We start from the raw sequence: 22,819 nt of genomic DNA, 5'->3' as shown, positions 1-22,819 counted from the left end.
GATAACGTCTGTATTTTGGTGTTTATAAGGCATGTATATACCACCACATCGACTTGTCACCACACGATAACGTCTGTATTTTGGTGTTTATAAGGCATGTATACCACCACATCGACATGTCACCACTTGATAACGTGTGTATTTTGGTGTATATAAGGCATGTATACCACCACATTGACTTGTCACCACACGATAACGTCTGTATTTTGGTGTTTATAAGGCATGTATACCACCACATCGACTTGTCACCACACGATAACGTCTGTATTTTGGTGTATATAAGGCATGTATATACCACCACATCGACTTGTCACCACACGATAACGTCTGTATTTTGGTGTTTATAAGGCATGTATATACCACCACATTGACTTGTCACCACTTGATAACGTCTGTATTTTGGTGTTTATAAGGCATGTATATACCACCACATCGACTTGTCACCACACGATAACGTCTGTATTTTGGTGTTTATAAGGCATGTATACCACCACATCGACTTGTCACCACACGATAACGTCTGTATTTTGGTGTATATAAGGCATGTATATACCACCACATTGACTTGTCACCACACGATAACGTCTGTATTTTGGTGTTTATAAGGCATGTATACCACCACATCGACTTGTCACCACACGATAACGTCTGTATTTGATGTGTATAAGGTGTGTATACCACCACATCGACTTGTCACCACACGATAACGTCTGTATTTAATGTATACCACACATCGATGTCACAACGATAGTCTGTATTTATAAAGGTGTGTATACCACCACATCGACTTGTCACCACACGATAACGTCTGTATTTTGGTGTTTATAAGGCATGTATACCACCACATCGACTTGTCACCACACGATAACGTCTGTATTTGATGTGTATAAGGTGTGTATACCACCACATCGACTTGTCACCACACGATAACGTCTGTATTTGATGTGTATAAGGTGTGTATACCACCACATCGACTTGTCACCACACGATAACGTCTGTATTTTGGTGTATATAAGGCATGTATACCACCACATCGACTTGTCACCACACGATAACGTCTGTATTTTGATGTGTATAAGGTGTGTATACCACCACATCGACTTGTCACCACATGATAACGTCTGTATTTGATGTGTATAAGGTGTGTATACCACCACATCGACTTGTCACCACATGATAACGTCTGTATTTGATGTGTATAAGGTGTGTATACCACCACATCGACTTGTCACCACATGATAACGTCTGTATTTGATGTGTATAAGGCATGTATACCACCACATCGACTTGTCACCACACGATAACGTCTGTATTTGATGTGTATAAGGTGTGTATACCACCACATCGACTTGTCACCACACGATAACGTCTGTATTTTGGTGTTTATAAGGCATGTATACCACCACATCGACTTGTCACCACACGATAACGTCTGTATTTTGGTGTTTATAAGGCATGTATACCACCACATCGACTTGTCACCACACGATAACGTCTGTATTTTGGTGTTTATAAGGCATGTATACCACCACATCGACTTGTCACCACACGATAACGTCTGTATTTTGGTGTATATAAGGCATGTATACCACCACATCGACTTGTCACCACACGATAACGTCTGTATTTGATGTGTATAAGGCATGTATACCACCACATCGACTTGTCACCACACGATAACGTCTGTATTTGATGTGTATAAGGCATGTATACCACCACATCGACTTGTCACCACATGATAACGTCTGTATTTTGGTGTTTATAAGGCATGTATACCACCACATCGACTTGTCACCACACGATAACGTCTGTATTTGATGTGTATAAGGCATGTATACCACCACATCGACTTGTCACCACACGATAACGTCTGTATTTGATGTGTATAAGGCATGTATACCACCACATCGACTTGTCACCACACGATAACGTCTGTATTTTGGTGTTTATAAGGCATGTATACCACCACATCGACTTGTCACCACACGATAACGTCTGTATTTGATGTGTATAAGGTGTGTATACCACCACATCGACTTGTCACCACACGATAACGTCTGTATTTGATGTGTATAAGGCATGTATACCACCACATCGACTTGTCACCACACGATAACGTCTGTATTTTGGTGTTTATAAGGCATGTATACCACCACATCGACTTGTCACCACACGATAACGTCTGTATTTGATGTGTATATTAAGGCATGTGTATACCACCACATCGACTTGTCACCACACGATAACGTCTGTATTTTTGGTGTTTATAAGGCATGTATACCACCACATCGATTTGTCACCACACGATAACGTCTGTATTTGATGTGTATAAGGTGTGTATACCACCACATCGACTTGTCACCACACGATAACGTCTGTATTTTGGTGTTTATAAGGCATGTATACCACCACATCGATTTGTCACCACACGATAACGTCTGTATTTGGTGTGTATAAGGTGTGTATACCACCACATCGATTTGTCACATGTGTTTACGTCTGTATTTGATGTCTATAAGGTGTATATACCACTACATTAAATTTGTCACTACACGATAACGTCTGTATTTGATGTGTATACCACAATATTGATTTGTCACCACATTGTAACATATGTATTTGATGCTGTATGTCACCACACAAGGACTTGTGTATTTGTTCCAAGATAACCTCTGGAAGTTGGTTGTAATAGTTTAATGTACAGTAAAACACGTTTATAATGAACATCCTTACAGCGAATGCATGTTTCTAACATTTGGTAATTTTCGTTTCCTGTCAAGGTTCCTATAAGATGTCTGTAATATATGTATAACAAACTATATGTATAACAAACTATATGTATAACAAACTGAATAAGGTGGTCCCCAAAGGTTTGTTATAACCATGGTTTACTGTATACCCAACCTATTGTACATGTAGCTTAATAATAACACAAACATAAGCCTATGTAAGAAGTTGTAATTATAGTTTATTCAATAATACATAATGTAATGATAATGCACATATTAAGTTATTCATCACCGCAAAATGGTTAAATACTATTAAAGCACCCTTCTCCTTCATCCTGACTCAGTAAATATTATCCTGACTCAGTAAATATAGTAAATAACTTTTAAAATAAAATTTGGCAGAAAAAAACTATGATCTATGACCTGGGCTGATGCAAAATATCTGTTGAAAAAGTTTAAATTTTCAGCAGCTAGATAATCTGAATTTAATACCAGCACATGCTGACTCCAGTTTTATCTAAATTTAATCCTATTAATTTTGAGTATCACTAAACGTTGAAGTTTGTGTCAATGAAACATTTATATATGTATTTAGAGCCTATGCTAAAATTGGTGAAACTAGAGTTGTCGCCAGATCTAGAGTGGACGACTAATTACCCCCGCTGCACAAATTTAGTAGTAACTCCATTAATAGGGGACATTGCAGAACCCTATATCACTGCATGAAAATATGCGCTTAATTGACAATTATTTGAAATTTATTTGTCAATTATATGTAAAGTTTAAGGAATAATTTGCATAAAATTGGCAATTATACTTCAAGAATAAATTACATATAATTCAAGTTTAATCTTCCAGTAAACTTCAGCGTTTACTTGCGTATAAACTGAACTTTATATGCAATTAAACATGGAGTTTAAATGCTTACTTAATCACATTTATACTAATTTAAACTTAAAGTATAAATGCAGATATAAATGCAATTAAATCACTGATTTAATTGCATTTAAACTAACATTTTTATCCAATTATATTTGAAATATCACGTATAAACCTACATTAAACTCTATTTGATTCAAAGCTTAATGTTTTTTACTCTATTAAACTTCAAATACAATAATAAATTGTTGCTTAGGTTGAATTAATTGATATAGCTTGAATAAAGTTACGAAATAAATGACCTTTTTGAAATGATATACCTGATATTTGATGACTTTAGCAATACACACTCGAAAGACGAAATGAATAAAAACACAAATACATGTTAACTTATTAAAATTATGTATTGTATGTTTATTTTCAATATATAAGAAGCATACCAAAAGGCAAAACTTAAGAATGATATAGTTCAAACGTAAGAGAATGTTGTTAAATGTTGGTATTACTATTGCAATAACAAATGAATGTCAAAAAGGAACAAAACCATTCAATATTATTATCTTATGTTAATGTTTTGTAAACTACAAGCCCAATGAGGACCTAATGTTCTATATATTACAAGAATTGCAAATTTGGAACAAGTCAATATTACTAAAAATTCAATGTCTTCCAACAAGAAATCACAAAAAAATCCAAGGTTCAGATATTTACTTGGTCAGGCATTGCCCAGCGATTTTTTTAAATATGGAGCTTTGATGAAGAGATATATTTAAATAAAAATAGACTTATTTCTTCATTCTCATATTGCAATGCCATAACAAAATATCATAGCAGATACTTTTCTCATCCTTATACAAGCATCTGGATCAATCAACATTCAACTGGTTTATACCCAGTATCATTAAGATTAGATTATAATCTTCAAAGTCACCTGTAACAATAATAAAATAAAATGTTTAAAGAACAATTAAAACCTCACTTAAGAAGATTCCCTTTGCTTCCAAGGTTACTTCATGTATTGCAGAAATTGCTCTGCACACAAACAGCAATATATTTTAAAAATATACTCCAACATGTAAACCTATACATGTACTTATATACATACAAAAAAAGTGAGAAATGAGAGGTATATAATTCTACTTCTACCTATTACTTTAAAAAAAACCTCTATTTCACAAAATCATGTAATTGCTGAGATTTTCATGTTTATAATAAGGATTTCAAACCACAAATTCATCAATAGCTATATCTTTTTTTCAGCTTAATTTCATAAAATCAAAAAACTCACTGGTAACTTTAAAAAATTTATCAGAAGTTTAAGGAGTGATATTGAAGATTGGAGATGATTAATTACATCAATAGAAACAACTTCCAAAGAACTTTTGTTATGTCATCAATATCAAAAGTCACTATAAAGTTATTATCCCCTAGTAACAGAAGTTGCCGACATTACTGAATAATTAATTAGTGCATAGCTTTTAATTTCAAAAGTTCAAACAAGAGCTGAAAGTGAATTATAACTACCAGTAATGGTATATTTTTCCCATTTAAACATTTAGAAAATAATAGAAACAAGGGTTTTCAAACAAAAATTTATAACTGTAGTGTTACTAATGCTTATAAAGCAACTTGCAATTGCATATTTGTTTTCTCTGACATTATATGAATTTTACAGCTTATTGCATCACATCCTTGATACTCCATGGGTTACTATCACTGATGTTATATCCACCAATGGACTATATCTTAGTAAAACTGGAGGCAGTTAATTGAAAAAAAACAACTATCCAATCACAGGCCTGTAGAGGCTTTCTTTGAAGATCACAGTCAACCACAGTGATTTTATTATGTACGTTGAAGGACCAAATTACCTGTGTCTTGTGTTACCTTAAATTTTGGTATGACATATCCCACCGGTGGATATAACGACAGTGATAGTAACCCATGGATTATCAAGGATGATTGCATCATGTATCAAGACTTTCAGATCTATGTCAACAGATTTCTGATGAAAAAAAACCCACCAGGTGTAGGTAGTAAATTTTGAACAGTAACAACATATATAACATTAAAACAATTACTTAAGAGCCCATTGAACATTTGCTGCCAAATTTGGCTTTGGGCGTGTTGTTACTAATGTTCCTTTGATGCGCTTTACATAAAGCCTCCTTGACTTTGGTGTCTGCGTTCTTGCTGTTTTCTGATCAAGTTCTTTCAGAATTGAAGAAAACTCCTCTGACCTCCAGGGGATGTCCTTGACCAGGAAGCATGCCTAATCCCCCGAGATGTTTTCTTCCTCTGAAGACATCATGTCCACATGCAATGCCTACCTCACTTTTTTCTTTTTCTCTTCAGAATAGCTCCTCTTTTCATTTAACGCAGCTATTCTGGATGTCATTTTCTGTTAATAAATGCAACAAGATATCAACGAATCAACTATTTATATACAGAACACAATATATATTTATATATGTTACATGGAGGTGACTTGACTTGTTTATCATGTTCATCAAACTCGAGTTAGTAAATTTTCAAATTTTGAAAAGACAAGATTTTTGTTTTAAACTAATGAGATAAATAACAGTCACACATTGGGGAACTTTTTTCCTCTTACCCGGACAGGAAAATCCATACTTTTACCGGAGTGAGACTTTTCTATCGCTGTACGAAATTAATGCACGTGCTCACATAGAGTAAGTGAATTAAAAGAACCCTTCACCCTCTTTGTGGTGAGGCCTAAAGAGGATGAGGCAGGAGATCTCAACTCTCTGGATAAGATTCTTAACTGTAAAACACTTGTAAAAGCCTATTGTGTCACAACTTAATAATCTTACCCCTCGGGTTGAGATTCTCCTGTCTCACCCAAAAGGGTGAAAGATTCTATTAATCCCATAACTTTATCTCTATTCTCGTCTACATTCTAGGAATCTGACCACCATACTGTGTCATAATATCTTTCTGTCATAAAATATAAATAGAGAGCCAATATGTTCTGTTGTTTATACCATATTCGATGTAATTAGCACCCTTTACCCTATAAGCGCCAACGCCTGCTTTTCATGGATTTAACAAAGTTTTACAACACATGATGCCTCTAACATCAGCATTGTATCCCATATTACATGAACTTGCGAGTCTTTTTCATGTAAACCACAACATAATAATGCATCTCAAATGTAAAACTTAAAACACTGTAACAGATTAATGTACCGTGAGTACAGAAGGATATATAATTCATATTATTTCCTCAACTTACATGTTGGTTCATTAATAAGCGCCCCTTTGTTACAATTTTAAGCGCTTAGGCGCTAATTTCGGCATATAGAGTACTTTAAATAGGCAACCACCTGTTGTACGCCATTAAATAGAATGCAGTTGAGAATGAGTTGCATTGTGAAACAGGCATTATACAGTTATGGCAATAAATAAAAATGCCTTGTGCCATTTACATGTACATCTATATATAATCATAACCAGTATTTGCATGGTTGTTGTTGTTTTACATCCAATTGACAATTATGGATGTGTCAGGTTTTATAAACAGAGAAAAGCCAAAGTACTCAAAGAAAACCCACTGACCTACAGTCAGTACCTGAAAACTGCCACACATCAGAGTTGAACTTAAACTAGCTAGTGGTGATTTGTTGAAAAACCTTATTTAACGACTTGGCCACAGCATCCCCTTAAGAACTGACTGCAGTCAAAGCATGGATTATAGGATAAGCTTACCCTTTTCTTTCTGCTGTAACGCACCATCTTCTCCTTATGGTGTTCAGTTTTCCCTGTGAGGTTTTTGTGCTCTTTCTGCTTTAGTGACTCAAAATACCTTTCTATGGACACTGAAATTTCAAAGATACAGATACTGGGGGTATAATATATGTAACACTGGAATTTATAATTATAAAACAGCATATTGGTACATGTATTTGAAATTATTTTTTCTTTTTCATATTTCTTGTAATTTAAATATTTTGTTTTGTTTCTTTTTATAATTATTGTATGCCATATCAAGAGCCAAGGTAATTTATTGGAGGTAAATGTACTTGGCTTATTACATAGATGAAAGCTGTGGTATGAAATTAGAATGATGTTAAAGAAGTATTTCAATAATCAATTTTCACTTACCCATTATTACTCCATTCTGTGCAGAGGGGTACATTCCTTTGACAAAACTCGGTATGTGCTCTGTCATTTGTCTGTTTTCGTTTGAGTTATGCCTGCAAGTCATGACCAAAAAAGTTATAATGAAAAACAAAGGAAGGTTGAAATTGTAACAAAATATTCCTGGGGCCGGGTTGAGGTCAATTGGCACACCAATATAAAATGTTTAATAATGGTCAAAACATCATATCACATTGTACTTTTTAAATAAAAAGTTTCAAATGTTAACTAAAATAGTATTAAATATTTCAAAAGTCGAATAGGCCAGAAGTTTAATATTTTGAGTCGTAGTACAAATTTGAACACCTGAGTCAGATTTCTCAACAAAAGTACAAGTGTATAGTTACTTTAGACTGTTGCCGCTCCTGTCTTTGATGGTCCAGTTCAGGTTTTTGGCCTCACTGCCACATTTGTAGCCATCATGGACTGCTGACTATAATATGCATTTATAAGTTATAATAACCGACATTATACTAATCAAGAAAAGCCTAATTACACAGCATTCTGATTCTACAAATTACATATGGTTAAATGATGTATTGACTATTAGTGTTATTTATTGTTAAAAGTATGAAATCAAAAGTACTAACTACTGATTAGAAAAATACACCTTTAAACACATACCTTAATTTCTGCTGGTACATTGACTTGTTTAGATTTACTAATACGAGCGGTACATTCTTTGGATTTCTCAGCAAGAACCTCATCCAGCTTTAGGAGTATCAGCTCATTCTGCTTTGCTAGCATGTCCATCTTTCTCAGCAAAACATTATGGATCTCAGATTCCTATCAAATAAATGAATAACTTTTATTAAGATTTCTTTATCTAATATTATTTATACAATGTATTTTAATAAGAATCAATGCAATTTTTTTTAAATTATATTTTGACAGTCCGCTAGTGTAGTACCATTTGAGTCAATTCAGTGTTTGAAAAGTATTAAATGTTATCTTATGGCCTAGCTCTTACCAGCTTCCATATAGTTTATCTAGCTGGGGACCAATAATTAATGTAGAAGAAGATGGAAAATTGAACATTGGTCTCCAGCGAACAAATTCTTAGAGGAAATCCAGGTTTGATTCAGTATTGTGCCGCCAATCAGGTTTTAAACCGCAACCTGGACTACCTGGTTCACTGCTTAATCACTGGGCTATAAATGGAAATTCCCACTCAAGCAAATTAAGCAAGAAGGTGACTGGGTGGTCAGATGATGTAGAGGTTAAGCAACCCGCATTTCACCCAGAAGGCCAGGGTTCAATCCCCGGCACAGACGTAAGAAGATCAGCAGTCACCTACCTGATCACATGTCTTTTCTCGGGGTACTCTGGTTTCCTCCCAATCTAAGACCCCTCACGCTTTCATGAGAGCCATCGAAAGATGGTGAGACTAGTATTGACGATAAAATGTGTACTCTACCCGCATCGTTTTGGGTTCTCAAAACCCCCAAAACTTACTACAGGAGGTAAACATTTGTAGATGAAGGTCCTAACATTCCGGAAAATGGTGCTTGCATTTTTCCATTTTTACTATATTTTGTGTCGTGACCAAACCCTGTTTCAAGCATTGGTGATGCACATAATAGGGGATACCCGAACCAGGGTTTTATTTTGAGTTTGGGTGAAGAAAAAAAAGTGGAGTGGGGGAGTCAGGGAAGGATTAAAAATGTAACAGTTGCTGGATAGATTGATCGCTGGCACACAGGTTGCGTATCCAGCTAGCATTTGGTGATCGCATGTTCGAACCACGGTTTGGCCGCTGTTACATTTTTCCTACATTTAACCTAAATCTTGTATACTGATTGTGATCATCTATGTCGTTGTCGTCCAAAACTTATCGATTAATATTATTAGCTAGAGCTCTAGATCTACTTTCGGTTTCGTTATATTACATGCAGATTATGATAGACTTGTACAAGTCACTGAATTATTAAGCTGTAATTTATGCGATATTAAAATATATAGGCCTAGCAAGCGATAAATATTGATTTTGTTGAATCTAATTATTACCTTGGAAGATCCTAGTCTGGACGAAAGGGTTGTTGGCTGCAGTTCATGTATTGTTTTATTAATCGTCGAGCTCGACCTCTCTGTGTGACGTTTCCGGTTTTGCGCAGATATTGATATTGATTAATTAAGCTGAAGTACTCTCTTGTGTTTTTTTTCTGTTTTCTTGAAGCCTTGAAATGTTTGCCAGTACTCCAGGAAAATTTCATTCATGTATTATAATGGTTATGATCAAATACAGTTATATGCAATTGGCACATTTACATGCCTAATGTGTGATGTACAAATGTATATAAATTGTACATATAACTGTCCATTTGTCCTCGTAATCTGAAGTTTCAAGATGTAGAAGAATGGTGTTTATCAAATACATGTATATAAGTAATGCATGTATGTATCGTTACTACGGAAGGTAAACCTCTAATTTAGTTGTAATTAAACCCAAAGTATCTAACAAGTATAAATGTTCATTATACATCATGTATAAAGACAATGAAATTTGATGTAAACTTTAAACTTCAAGTTTAATTCAAGTAAAAATGCTGTTAAACTCCAAGTATCATGAAAGTATAATTTCCCATTATATATTATATAAATGCAATTAAATTCATTGTAAACTTTAAACTCGGAGTATAAAGAAATATAAATGCATATAATTAAGGAATGATTTTCATTTTTTGTTGTTTACTGGTGTGTAAACTGCATTTTTTTTGTACATATATTTTAAATGACGCGCGTCATGTTGAAATATCTGTACAAAAAATGCAGTTTACACACCAGTAAACAACAAAAAATTAAAAACATTCCTTATATTTACATTTCGACCGACCATTTCATTTAAATTTAGTGTTCCGGTGAAATAAAACTTTGTTTTTTCAACGTTATACGATTGATGGAACAGCTGAGTAATTGATGGAATCGCGAAACAGCTGGCTCCAATTTGGCGGGAAAATGTGTCAAGTTCCGGGAGTAAATAAAATATAGTTCCACAATAACTTTAGCGTTTTTAATCCATTTAATCCATATGTTTTCATTTTTTGTGTTTTTGATATTAACACAATGCTTTCCATTGCATTCAAACTGATGTTGATATCGAACCTTTGTCATGGCATATATATTTTGGCCTAACCGGATGCGCATTCACATAAGGGCGGAAGTCAGTGTTTCGGTTTGTGTTCTTGTGCAGCAGACCCTCTGCGTTTACGCAAGTGTAAACGATTGCCCGGTAAGGTTATATAGGAAGGTGAAAACGGAAATGTAAATATAACCAAATATTCAACATATATTTTTTCTGCTTTTCTTTTAATACAGATCAATTAATACCGTTATTAATTAAAGTTTAATACAACAGCAAGATATGCATGCTGTTCATAGCTATAGGTAATTTCTGCTATTATATATGTAAATAATTATGTATAAGTTAATTATTAAAAAATTCAAACTATTAAATGCTATCTTATAAATCCAGTCCTATGCAAATACTGTAGACGTGGACATTTCCGTGAGGGGGAAATTTTGCTAATTATCTGAAGGCCGCTTGATCGCGAAAATTTTCCTCACAAGTAATATTTTGTACATGTATGAACTTTTTTGTTCAATGGCTAAAAGTGTATCTATCGGGAAAACACCGTGAATGTTACATGCATACAAAATCGCGAAATTAAGCGGAAATATCTATGTTTACAGTATGCTTTTAAAGATATGTTCTTGAAAATATGCTTCTTTATACAGTACATGCATGTAATCAAGTGGAGAGGGCATATATAGGCTTTCTCTGCTGCCCGATCCAAAATTGAATCTCTGTGATTTCGTAAAATATTTTTAAAATAAAAAATAAACCTACATGTGAAATTTGAGAGCTTCCTTCAGTATTTCCAGAGAAATACCAATAAAACTTCATAAATTGTCGAATTCCAAGAAGGCTGCCTGCCGGCATCTTGTTTTTGATCAGACCCAATATGCAATGTGTACAACTAGACACCAAGAAGAATTTACATATGCAATATGAGAAAAATTCATTCAGCATTATCTGAGAAATAGTGCTATGGCAAAATCCGAGATGGCTTAATTAATTGGTTTGTAATCTATATTAATGACCTTCCAGAAACTATTAAATCAGCAACTTACTTGTTTGCAGATGATACTAAACTTTTTAAATATAACGAAAACACAAATCTACAGGATGATCTTAATCAACTCCAAAAATGGTCTGATCGATGGCTTTTAAAATTTCATCCTGATAAATGTAGGGTGCTATATCTAGGGAAGAACCCAAATAAAACGGCCCTACATTTATATAAAGACACTTTGGAAGGAAGAATACAGGTACAATTAGAGGAGGTCTTGAAAGAAAAGGATCTTGGGGTAACAACAGACAACAGCCTAAGCTTCAGTGAACATATTCATGGTGCCGTCAATAAAGCAAATAGAATAATGGAAACTATCTTAAGAACCTATAATTATTTAGATAATCAAACATTCTGTCTATTATATAAAGCACTTGTCAGACCACATTTGGAATATGGAGCCTGCATATGGAACCCGTACTTACAAACACAAATAAACGAGATAGAAAATGTACAAAGAAGAGCAACAAAACAAATACCGGGAATGAAAGATTTAACCTATGAAAACAGGCTGAGGATCCTGAAGTTACCTACACTAAAACACAGAAGGCTTAGAGGAGACATGATCCAAGTATATAAATTGATACATGGAGGATATGATCGAGTCGTCGTAGAGGGATTTTTAATTCAAAATAACAACAAAAGAACTAGGGGCCACTCTTTGACATTGTTAAAATTTAGACGAAGTCGTCTAAATTTGAGAAAGTATTCATTCAAGGAGCGGATCATCAATCACTGGAACTCTCTTCCCGAAGCCGTGGTTACGTCACCATCAATAAAAACATTTGAATCTCGCTTGGAAAAGCATTGGGGGCAGCCCGAATGCTACTTTAATCATGAGAGAGATAATACTGAACTTATTAATAGTCGGGATGTATAGTATGATTAGCGATCTGGATATATAGGCATTATGCCTGCGTCCAGTATTATTATTATTATTATTACAAGCTAACCGATACTTACATTATATATATGATTGGCTTCTTAGGTAAAATATGTGTTTTCGTTTAAATATTACACACAGTGTATATAACAATAATGACAATAAAAAAGCTAACCGAATTTTATAACAGGTATATAATATATATAATTCATTTTTCACAAAAAATAATACGGGCATCCACTTGAAACATCATGATATACACGTGCATATCAAAAGGTCTCCAATACTTTCAAATGACATACGTATCAAATTACTAGTAAACGTTTCTGTCATAATTTGCGTGCCCCTGTGTTTTGGCTGAGGTGATCAAGATTGAATTTTACGGTCTCGGAATAGCAGTTGAGACTGCTTGTTTTACACATGTTCAAACAAATTTAACTGTCGAGAACAGATATATCTAGAATTAATATCCAAGGAAAAGTTACATAATATAAGACCACGATCGAGAGCATCGAGGGTAGCGATATGCCAAGGTCGTCTCCTTGCAGGCGGTGTATGGGATTCGCAAATTATTTAGTCTAGATGAAATAAATGATTATTCTAATTACTGGTTTATGTAAATAATGAATGTACTTGCAATATTTCTAATGTTGGACATTTTTATTTTGCTATAATTAATATCGATGCTGCTTTCGTTTTTGCGATGAGATGAGATGAGGAGGTTTTGCAGAGTTATCTCTGTTTTCCCTGTCGACACCAAAATAAAACTTGTATTGTAAGATAGTGACCGGGTATTCTGTTTATCCTGCAACTTTTTCATTATACATACAGAAGATGGTATTCAAAACGAAAGCAAATTGTCTGTTATTTACACGATTTCGCTTAAAGCGGAACGCTTCTTTGATGATCAATAAAAGTTGCATTCACTAAACCGAATGAGTGTGTACTCCTTTTTACTACCGTGGGAAATATGTAAGCGACGTCATTCCGATGATTGTGACGTCACTGTTTGGCGGGACTGACTGCCGTTTCATTCACTCCTACTAAAAGTGACGTCACTGGAATGTTGGGGATCAAGTCAACAAATTTAGAAATTGAATCAAATGAAAGAAATTAAAATTTATTTACTGACATCGTAATATTTTCCTTTTGCAACTATTACAGGAAATTCTTATTATCCTATATCGGGTTTTGTGCCCGACTAATGTCGATATTACAGCTGAAAATGCATTGTTTCTTGATATTATTCCGCTCCTTTTGTTGATTTTAAATTCGTAAAATGAACTTAACCCGCGAAGGGCGTCAGAACGCTTGCTTTCAACGGGAATAAACACTGTAGTGATAAAGACCTTCCAAGTGAATATTTGCATCAGGGAAATAGGGACACAAAAAGATGATTTTCTCCAAAAGTAAGTAAGTTAACATTCATTAATTTTGCTGGAACACTTAAAAAATTGGTCTGATTTCAGAACAATTGGAATTATGAAGATATCTCTAACAGCATTTTTATTATTATTATTATATATAATGTAAGTTAATTACAAGCTAACCGATTTACATGATATATATCATTGGCTATTTAGGTAAAATATGTGTTTTCGTTTAAATATCACAGACATTGTATATAACAATAATGACAATAAAAAAGCTAACCGAGTTTTATAATTTGCGTGCCCCTGTGTTTTGGCTGAGGTGACCAAGATTGCATTTTACGGTCTCGGAATAGCAGTTCAGACTGCTTGTTTTACACGTGTTCATAGAAATTTAACTGTTGAAAACAGATATATCTAGATTTAATATCCCATTAAAAGTTACATAATATAAGACCACGATCGAGAGCATCGTGGGTAGCGATAGGCCAAGGACATCTCCTTGCAGGCGGTGTATGGGATTTGCAAATTATTTAGTCTAGATGAAATAAATGTTTATTCTAATTACTGGTTTATGTAAATAATGAATGTTCTTGCAATATTTCCAACGTTGGACATTTTTATTTTGCTATAATTAATATCGATGCTGCTATCGTTTATGCGAGGAGATGAGATGAAGAGGTTTTGCCCACAGGGACCTGGCACGATTTTTTTTAAACTAACAGTATACATATATATATATTATAGTATCAAGGGTATGAACTCGGCGGTCGAGAAAAACGGACCTATTTTCTTAAAACCGTGATTATTTTAATAAATGGGTTCTATACAACATTGACGGATATCTTACCTTAAAGAGAAATAATTTATCTTTCCATTGAGTGCTTGATGAACAAAATTGGCCAAGTATTGACGAAGTTATGGCTTGATGAATCAGGAAATTTGCTAAAAATATGCTAGGTAGACATTTCCCTGTCCGGTCGAAATGTCGTCTCGGCTCTAATGAGTACCTCAAAAACCAAGCCAAAATCACAAAATCTACGCTTGTGGTGGTAAATAGTACCCATAACTGTGTTCATCCACAATCTCCTTTGGAAGTGTCATGACCCGTACTTTGTAGAAACTCCATTTAAACATCGTGTAGCTCACTTACTTTAACCGTCACCGCCATGTTCATTCTTCTCTCGGAACGCTTCTCGAGTTTACACACAAGCCCAACATTACATAATTTGCATAATGTAGTCACGATATGTAAAGTCGAGAAGCGTTCCGCAGCAGAATAAAACGTCGACAAAACATTGCAGTCCTTCTTCAATTACAACACAACATCGACGTGAACCTCACCAGCCATGGAACCAACAAAGCTACATCCCACTTCAGACAACAAAATAGAAAAGATTCATTTTATTATACAAAAGTAAGTAAGTTACACTACATTAATTTTGCTGGAACACTTAAAAAGTCGATCTGATTTTAGAACAATTGGAATTATGAAGATATCTCTTACAGTATTTTTATTATTATTATTATATATAATGTAAGTTAATTATTAAATTATCAATTAACATATAAATATACATTCTGCATAACAAGTTAACCTGATATGTGTTGTAATACATGACTTTCCAATGTTTTTGTCATAAAATGCATTATGATTAAATGATACATCCATACCAGCTTGAGCTACACCAATTAGGCGTTCTCAGAAACATGGTCTATAAGAGAGCAACCAACTAAATAATTTTACATAGACCACAGTGTTAAACTTAGTTAAAGTTTTGTACTGTATTATTAAAACAAAGGAATATTAGTTAGCTATTGTGTTCTATAATTAAACTCTAGGTTCTCATATAACACTAAATAGAAAAAAAAGTTTGGGTCCTTCTGCTCAAACTCCAACCAGTGTAGCTTTATTGAAATCAGGCGCATTTTGCACTAAAATATACTGAAATTCTATTGCTTTTACCTATTCATAATCAAAGTTGATATTTTGAACCTAAATCGCAATATGAATTTCCAAATTCATATCATGGTTATCTAGGAATAATTACCTGTCAGAAAACATTTTTACTTTTGAAATTCATAATTAGCCAGCCAATCAGCGGCCGGGTTAAAATTCTATCCTGGGCTCAATCTACAAGGGCCATTTCGAAGGTCTTTTTTTATTTAGTTGGTTGATCCCTATAACATGCTGTGTGCAAGTGATCTGTTACTGCTGTGTTCTAATGACTTTTCTGATGGCATCCACAGGTAATGGAATTTGTATAAATACTTATAAATAAATTCAGTCAATTTAACTACAAGTATAGATAACTATCAATAAATTAATGCATCTGGTCTGAGTGAGATATTGACCTGGTAGTGACCAACAGACATATCTCAAATTTACCATATTGTAAAGTACCTTCACCTCTATAACGATGTCTTTGGCTGCAGTGCCTTTGTCATTGAACAAATCTGGTCAGCATGACGTCATGATCACGATATCATCACAACATTCTGTAATGAGAGTAAAAATAGTCTTGCGATAAGTGAACACCACATTGCCACCTTAGACTTAGGATATCTGTAATCCAATATCATATTCAAGTCAGCTGTTACACAAAAGACAGTTTTATTCTGAATAAAATATAATGAAATATCTGATTTCAGGAGTTTTTTTGTTAGTTAATGAAAATATGAAATGATTGATATTATTGTGTCATTTTATGAATTTTCAAGGAAGTATGCTTCTAGAAGTATATAGGTTAGGTCTAATGATCAAGGCTCAGTTGTTCAAAAAGTGATTATTAATAAGCTAATCATAGTTTAACGACAATTTTCAAACCAAGATAAATTCATTTCTGGTAAAACAAATTTTACAAACTCCATTCTTTACTTACTTGTTGTTTTTAATGAAGATAATATAATCACAATTTTTGCAGCAAATGAGAAATGAAAATTTCACTAATCATGTGATTAAGCTATCATCCTTTGAACATCCGGGCACAGAAATTAATTTCAGTGTTTTAACAGTTTGGTTTGGTTTGATTAGTTTAACGTCCTATTAACAGCCAGGGTCATTTAAGGACGTGCCAGGTTTGTTGGTGGAGGAAAGCCAGAGTACCTGGAGAAAAACCACGGACTAGCGGACAGTACCTGGCAACTGCCCCACATGGGATTCAAACTCGCGACCCAGAGGTGGAGGGCTTGTAGTCATATGTCGAGACAGGCTAACCACTCGGCTACCGCAGCCCCGTTTAACAGTTATAATACACTGCTTAAGTTCTAATGTTAATTTGTTATTTATTTTGGTTATAAGCAGTAATGTAGAAATACAAAGTTTTCTCAAAGCTTATCTGATTGGTCTTAATACTAATATCATGTTAAAATAGGATTCAACTTCATAATGATATGTTTGATATCATATATGATTGAAATCAACTCAATGGATAAGATGATTAGCCTTTAACAAATTGTTGTTGTTCTTTTGGGGCTTCTGAAGGATCTGAAAAGATTCATTATCATATAATTATATGAACAAGAAACCCAGAGCCATTATTGTGGTCACCTGTCTGTTGACTCTTTTTTGTCCCTGGAGTTCAGCAATGATCAACGTATATACATGTATATATATACATACTTAAACTTTTAAAAGAATGTTGTGCATCAGTAGATAACAATACAAAATATCAACACGGCATTCATTTCCATATTTAAAATTTGTAATGTTAGATACAGTGGTCCAGATAAAACAGATCTCCAGTAACTGTCTTTGGTCACATCTACACTTGGCAACTTAAACATTCAAAAAACAATTATACACAATGACGACAACAGTCAAGAAGCAGTTTTAGGTTTTTAAACAAACATCTTAAAAATCTAAATAATTATAATTTAAATTTAGAAGATCTATGTGTCTTTTTTTTATTTCTACAAAGATTTGGCATATTATATGCAATATCAAGATAGTTTAAAACTTAAATATAGTATGTATGTTTATAAAATAATCTGAGGGTTGATAAACACAATACATGATTTACATGTATATTGATTATTGCAATTGAAACAAATAAAGATGATAAGAGTGACCTTTTGAAAAAATGTTATTCATGGCAAAACAGGTAAGTCCAAAAATGGTTCACTAAAGAACTATTAAATTAAATGATAAAAAATTAAGATACACTTTACTTCAATCTTTACTCAACCGACTGACAATGATCATCTGAAAAAGGAAACACCAGTAGCCATGCCGGACTCCAACAAAATGAATGACTGTTCATTCACTTACTTGGTGCCTCTGTAAACATATTTGCATCAGTTTACTTTAAATTCGTAAATTCTGTTTGTACGAATTAATTAAGTTGGTTAACAGTAATCATACCTTCATCAAGAACTGACCAAGAGTTACCTACCAAACTTCATTCATTGGTATGAGATCAGCCATGTTACTTTCTCCCTCCTCACCAGTCTCCTTGTCATCTTCGTCCTCCTCGTCACCCCCAGAATGTGTGATAAGAGCTCTAGTTAGAGCCAGTGAATTCTTTCATTTTACCTGTAAAGTAACGAAGGAGTAGACTAACTAGAACTGTCATCAGAGTAAACAACTAATACTCCCTGTTGCACAAAATAAGTAATAACTCCATTAATAGAGGAAATTACAGAACCTAATATAGTTTTCTTATATCCCCTTTATATCAGGGTTTTATGTATCAAATTTAATCAAAATCTGTCAAGTAGTTTAGGAGGAGTTTGCCGGAAAAAGTTGTGTCTACAGACAGACAACCTGATTCCAGTATACCCCATTAACTTCATTGCGGGTGGTATAATAAAAGGAGTCTCAATGCTACAATAGTTATTCTGACTTTATTTTGTCAATCGCCTACACTTTTGACCATTACCTTACTATGCCCTACACTTTGACCTTTACTTTGCAGTTCCCTACACTTTGACCTTTACTTTACAGTTCCCTACACTTTGACCTTTACTTTGCAGTTCCCTACACTTTGACCATTACCTCACAGTGCCCTAAACTTTGACTTATACCTTACAGTCCCCTACACTTTGACCTTTACCTTAAAGTGCCCTACACTTTGACCTTTACCTTAAAGTGCACTATACTTTGACCTTAACCTTGCAGTGCCCTACACTTTGACCTTAACCTTACCTTCCTGTCTCCTACACTTTGACCTTTACCTTCCTGTCTCCTACACTTTGTCCTTTACCTTACTGTATCCTTCACTTTGACCTTTACCTTACTGTCCCCTACACTTTGTCCTTTACCTTACTGTCCCCTACACTTTGACCTTTACCTTACTGTCCCCTACACTTTGTCCTTTACCTTTACTGTCCCCTACACTTTGACCTTTACCTTACTGTATCCTTCACTTTGACCTTTACCTTACTGTCCCCTACACTTTGTCCTTTACCTTACTGTCCCCTACACTTTGACCTTTACCTTACTGTCCCCTACACTTTGTCCTTTACCTTACTGTCCCCTACACTTTGTCCTTTACCTTACTGTCCCCTACACTTTGTCCTTTACCTTACTGTCTCCTAGACAATTGATGGGAGCTGGACCAATGACATTGATGTGATGTTTACAGTGTGGTTCCATATTTTTGGCCGAAGTTAAACAAATGGCTATTGTCATGTTCACCTGCAAACAAAGAAATATACACTTCAATGTGATTTTTGTTGGGAATAGAATTTTATTTTCTTTCCACAAAACACCTTTTCTAGCCATTTAAATGTTCAAAATTTATTTTTATAAAGTGTATCTAACAGAAACACATTATCAGGCTTAATTTACTTACAACAACTAGAACTGTCGCCAGAGTGGACGACTAATACCCCCTGCTACACAAATTTAGTAATAACTCCATTAACAGGGGACATTGCAGAACCCTATATAGTTTGATCAACTGCCCTTTATGTCAGGATTCTGGGTATCAAAGGACTATGTATGGTTTGGGCCCTTTTTGGCGCCCAAATCAATCAAATTTTCAAACCTGTTATTTAGTGATTAATTTGTTGTATTTTAAATATTTAGTACATCTCTGATTCAACTATGATGACTGTTTTTCTAATTTTGCAGATGTAGTTGCCATGGTAACCACTTAAAATATGCATTAATTATGAAAAATGTGGAAATTTCGACAATTTTTGCGATTTTTTTATAGGTTGTTGTTTTAGAAACCATAGTGCGCATCCTTGAACAAACTTTATATTTCTCAATATTAAGTTTGTTCAAGGATGCGCTCTATAGTTTCATAGACAAAGACTGTCTATACAATTAAGTTAGGGATATACTAAATATGAAAACTACAACAATATAAAAACTAAATAACAGTTTTGAAAATTTGACGAATTTGGGTGCCAAAAAGGGCCAAAACTATACAGTCCTTTTATCAAAATTTGTCAAGTAGAAGTAGCCAGACAAAGTTGTGTCTACAGAACAGGGGGAGGGGAGGGGGAGGGTTGTTTACATTTACCATGTTCCTGTGAATCTGTCTTGGATCTTTCTTTTTAGAAAACTGCTTTCTTGCAGGTTTGCCAAGGCCTATACTTCTTTTTAGTTTTGACTAATATCAGTAAAGGTTATCTTTGATCCATTGTTTGTATATAAACCCATTGGTGTCTAATAATCTAGCTACTAGTAAAGAGTCTGTGAATAAAAAAAAATGAACATTACAACTACATACATATTTGTCAGGCACAAACAGATTTAAATAAAATACTTAAGGATGTATTCTTCTGAGGTTTCAGTCCCGTTGAAGTCTCGTTTCAAACATAGACCAAAGAAGTTATGAGATTTTCAAATATAATTTATCAGTATATGTAGCAAGTTGCCAGATGCAAATTTTGTCAAAAAATTACATTTCTATTTTAGTAGATTATTTTATACGTCAGGCAAGTAGAGCAAACAGATTTAATTAAAATATAAAAATGATACACTTTTGTGACTTTCTTTTTACATTTAATGATAATTTTGGCACTTTTATTTTTTTTCTCTAAAATACTGAAAAATAACAAAAATTCAAATAGGGCAAAAAAGTAAGCACACGGACCCCCAATTTTTCTTCACTGATTTAGAAAGAACAACCGTTTTACCCTATTGATATGCAAAATAATAACAAAAGTTTAATACCAGAACTTTTTCTGTAAAGGGTTAAATTTGGCAAAAATGGCTGCAAATGGTGCATTTTTTAGCTCAAAATTAAGGGGTAGGGGTAGCATATGTTGTTATTTCTGAGAAAAAATATTAGTCTATTTGATCAAAACTGATATATTTTTAAAGAAGAACTACTAGAAAATGAATTCTACAAACATTCATACATATCAAACACCCCATTAGGAAATTATGGCTTTAATCTCTATCTTATATGGTCAAAACGGCAAAAATTCCCATAAAATCCAATATTTTGTCAACATAGGTATCTTTGAGTGACAATAGCTCAATAACGAGCACACGAAACATATGTTTTTTTCTTCCATTTTCTTTATATGGTATGAACTCCTTTTTCCAAAAATCTATATGAGAAAAAAATGTTTAAATTACAAGAAAATTTTGACTTCTCAGAGGTGTACATCCTTAACTGAACAGTACTTTGTGATATTACGCCGCCATTTTCGTTACGAAAAATGACCGCTCCCCATAAGTAAACAAGTGTAAATACGAGGTCAAGAAAGTCATAGGGTGTCTGCAGAAAATATCCGTTTTCCGCTTATACTTGATGGATTTTCATACGGGTTTCGATATATTCTTAAAAAAGGATAGTTTCTCTACAATATTTGTACGTGAGTCAGTTATTTATCACCCAGAATTATTTTATTGTCAATCGGTTTATTTTCTATTAAATTTCTTTACTGTGGAGATGGGGCCGTATTATTCCGATGTTCGTTTTTTCAAAACAAACTTATCCTGAAAAATGTTTAAACCTAAAGTATGGACAAAATCACTGTGAGAGGACTCCTTTAGTAATATCACTAACCATAAACAACACAGAGCACATACTTCACTTGATGACATATAACAGAAGATCCGCGTAACAAATCGTCAGGTGAAATATGTAACTGTTTAAACTCAATACTTCGGCTGGGGTCCATTATTAATCATATATTATTAATCCGTTTTAATTGAATAAACAGTCTCACAGGCTTGACTTTCTCTGTTCTTAACTTACCACACTCCCTTCGTCGATTAGGCCTACCTAGGCCTACTGTTATGTAATGATGTTCATAAATACTGTAGTATGAAAAAAGGAGATAACTTCCACATAGCTTTTTTTTTATCAATACATCCTATGAAGGTTCAATCATTGATTTAGGTTATAGAACTTTTCTAGCAATTTTAATCATGTAATAAAACAAATAGAGTTGTTAAACATGTTGAACTTTAAATCGAGATCTAGAATGATCTATTTCCAGGAGAAGTTTATGTGTGTTTACCTGTGTTTACTGTTTTTAGTTACGATATTTCTAGAAAGTAGAGAGGTTCTCCAATATTCCTTGAATTACGGTTTAGCTATAAAAGAACTCCAGCTGTCCAAGGCTAATCAGAACTGTAATGAGACCTGTAATAAGACATATCAAGAAATTGTACAGCGTCCATATAAGAGTTCTATTGGGTAGAGCTATTGTGACTTTATCTGATGGATTATTACGAACATTTTGTGTGGATTTATT

At 33.9% G+C, this 22,819-nt stretch overlaps 1 protein-coding gene and 1 long non-coding RNA gene across 2 annotated transcripts; both read right to left on the bottom strand.

The window, feature by feature from the left end:
* Positions 1-2,847: 2,847 nt before the first annotated feature.
* On the bottom strand, positions 2,848-15,225 carry LOC138311657 (uncharacterized). Its single transcript, XM_069252922.1, has 6 exons — positions 15,003-15,225; positions 8,394-8,555; positions 8,117-8,202; positions 7,734-7,825; positions 7,338-7,447; positions 2,848-6,009 (listed from the first exon to the last, which is right to left on the bottom strand). Exons 2-6 carry the CDS (start codon positions 8,520-8,522, stop codon positions 5,935-5,937), a joined length of 492 nt encoding a protein of 163 aa, XP_069109023.1. The 5' UTR covers positions 8,523-8,555; positions 15,003-15,225; the 3' UTR covers positions 2,848-5,934.
* A 331-nt stretch (positions 15,226-15,556) lies between these two features.
* LOC138311658 (uncharacterized) lies at positions 15,557-20,783 on the bottom strand. The gene is made up of 4 exons (XR_011206715.1): positions 20,626-20,783; positions 19,677-19,790; positions 18,547-18,686; positions 15,557-16,651 (listed from the first exon to the last, which is right to left on the bottom strand). It is a non-coding gene; the product is annotated as an uncharacterized lncRNA (long non-coding RNA).
* Between the last annotated feature and the right edge of the window lie 2,036 nt (positions 20,784-22,819).

This window comes from Argopecten irradians, unplaced genomic scaffold, assembly GCF_041381155.1.
Source record: "Argopecten irradians isolate NY unplaced genomic scaffold, Ai_NY scaffold_0080, whole genome shotgun sequence".
NCBI classification, from domain to species: Eukaryota; Metazoa; Mollusca; class Bivalvia; order Pectinida; family Pectinidae; genus Argopecten; species Argopecten irradians.
This window is presented reverse-complemented; position numbering and strand designations above follow the sequence as displayed.

Coding starts and splice junctions, on each gene's coding strand:
- LOC138311657 (XM_069252922.1), bottom strand. CDS start 8,522: ATGGACATGCTAGCAAAGCAGAATGAGCTGATACTCCTAAAGCTGGAT. Junction 7,448..7,733: donor ACAGAATGGAGTAATAATGG/GTAAGTGAAAAT, acceptor TTGAAATTTCAG/TGTCCATAGAAAGGTATTTT. Junction 6,010..7,337: donor GTTACAGCAGAAAGAAAAGG/GTAAGCTTATCC, acceptor ATTTATTAACAG/AAAATGACATCCAGAATAGC.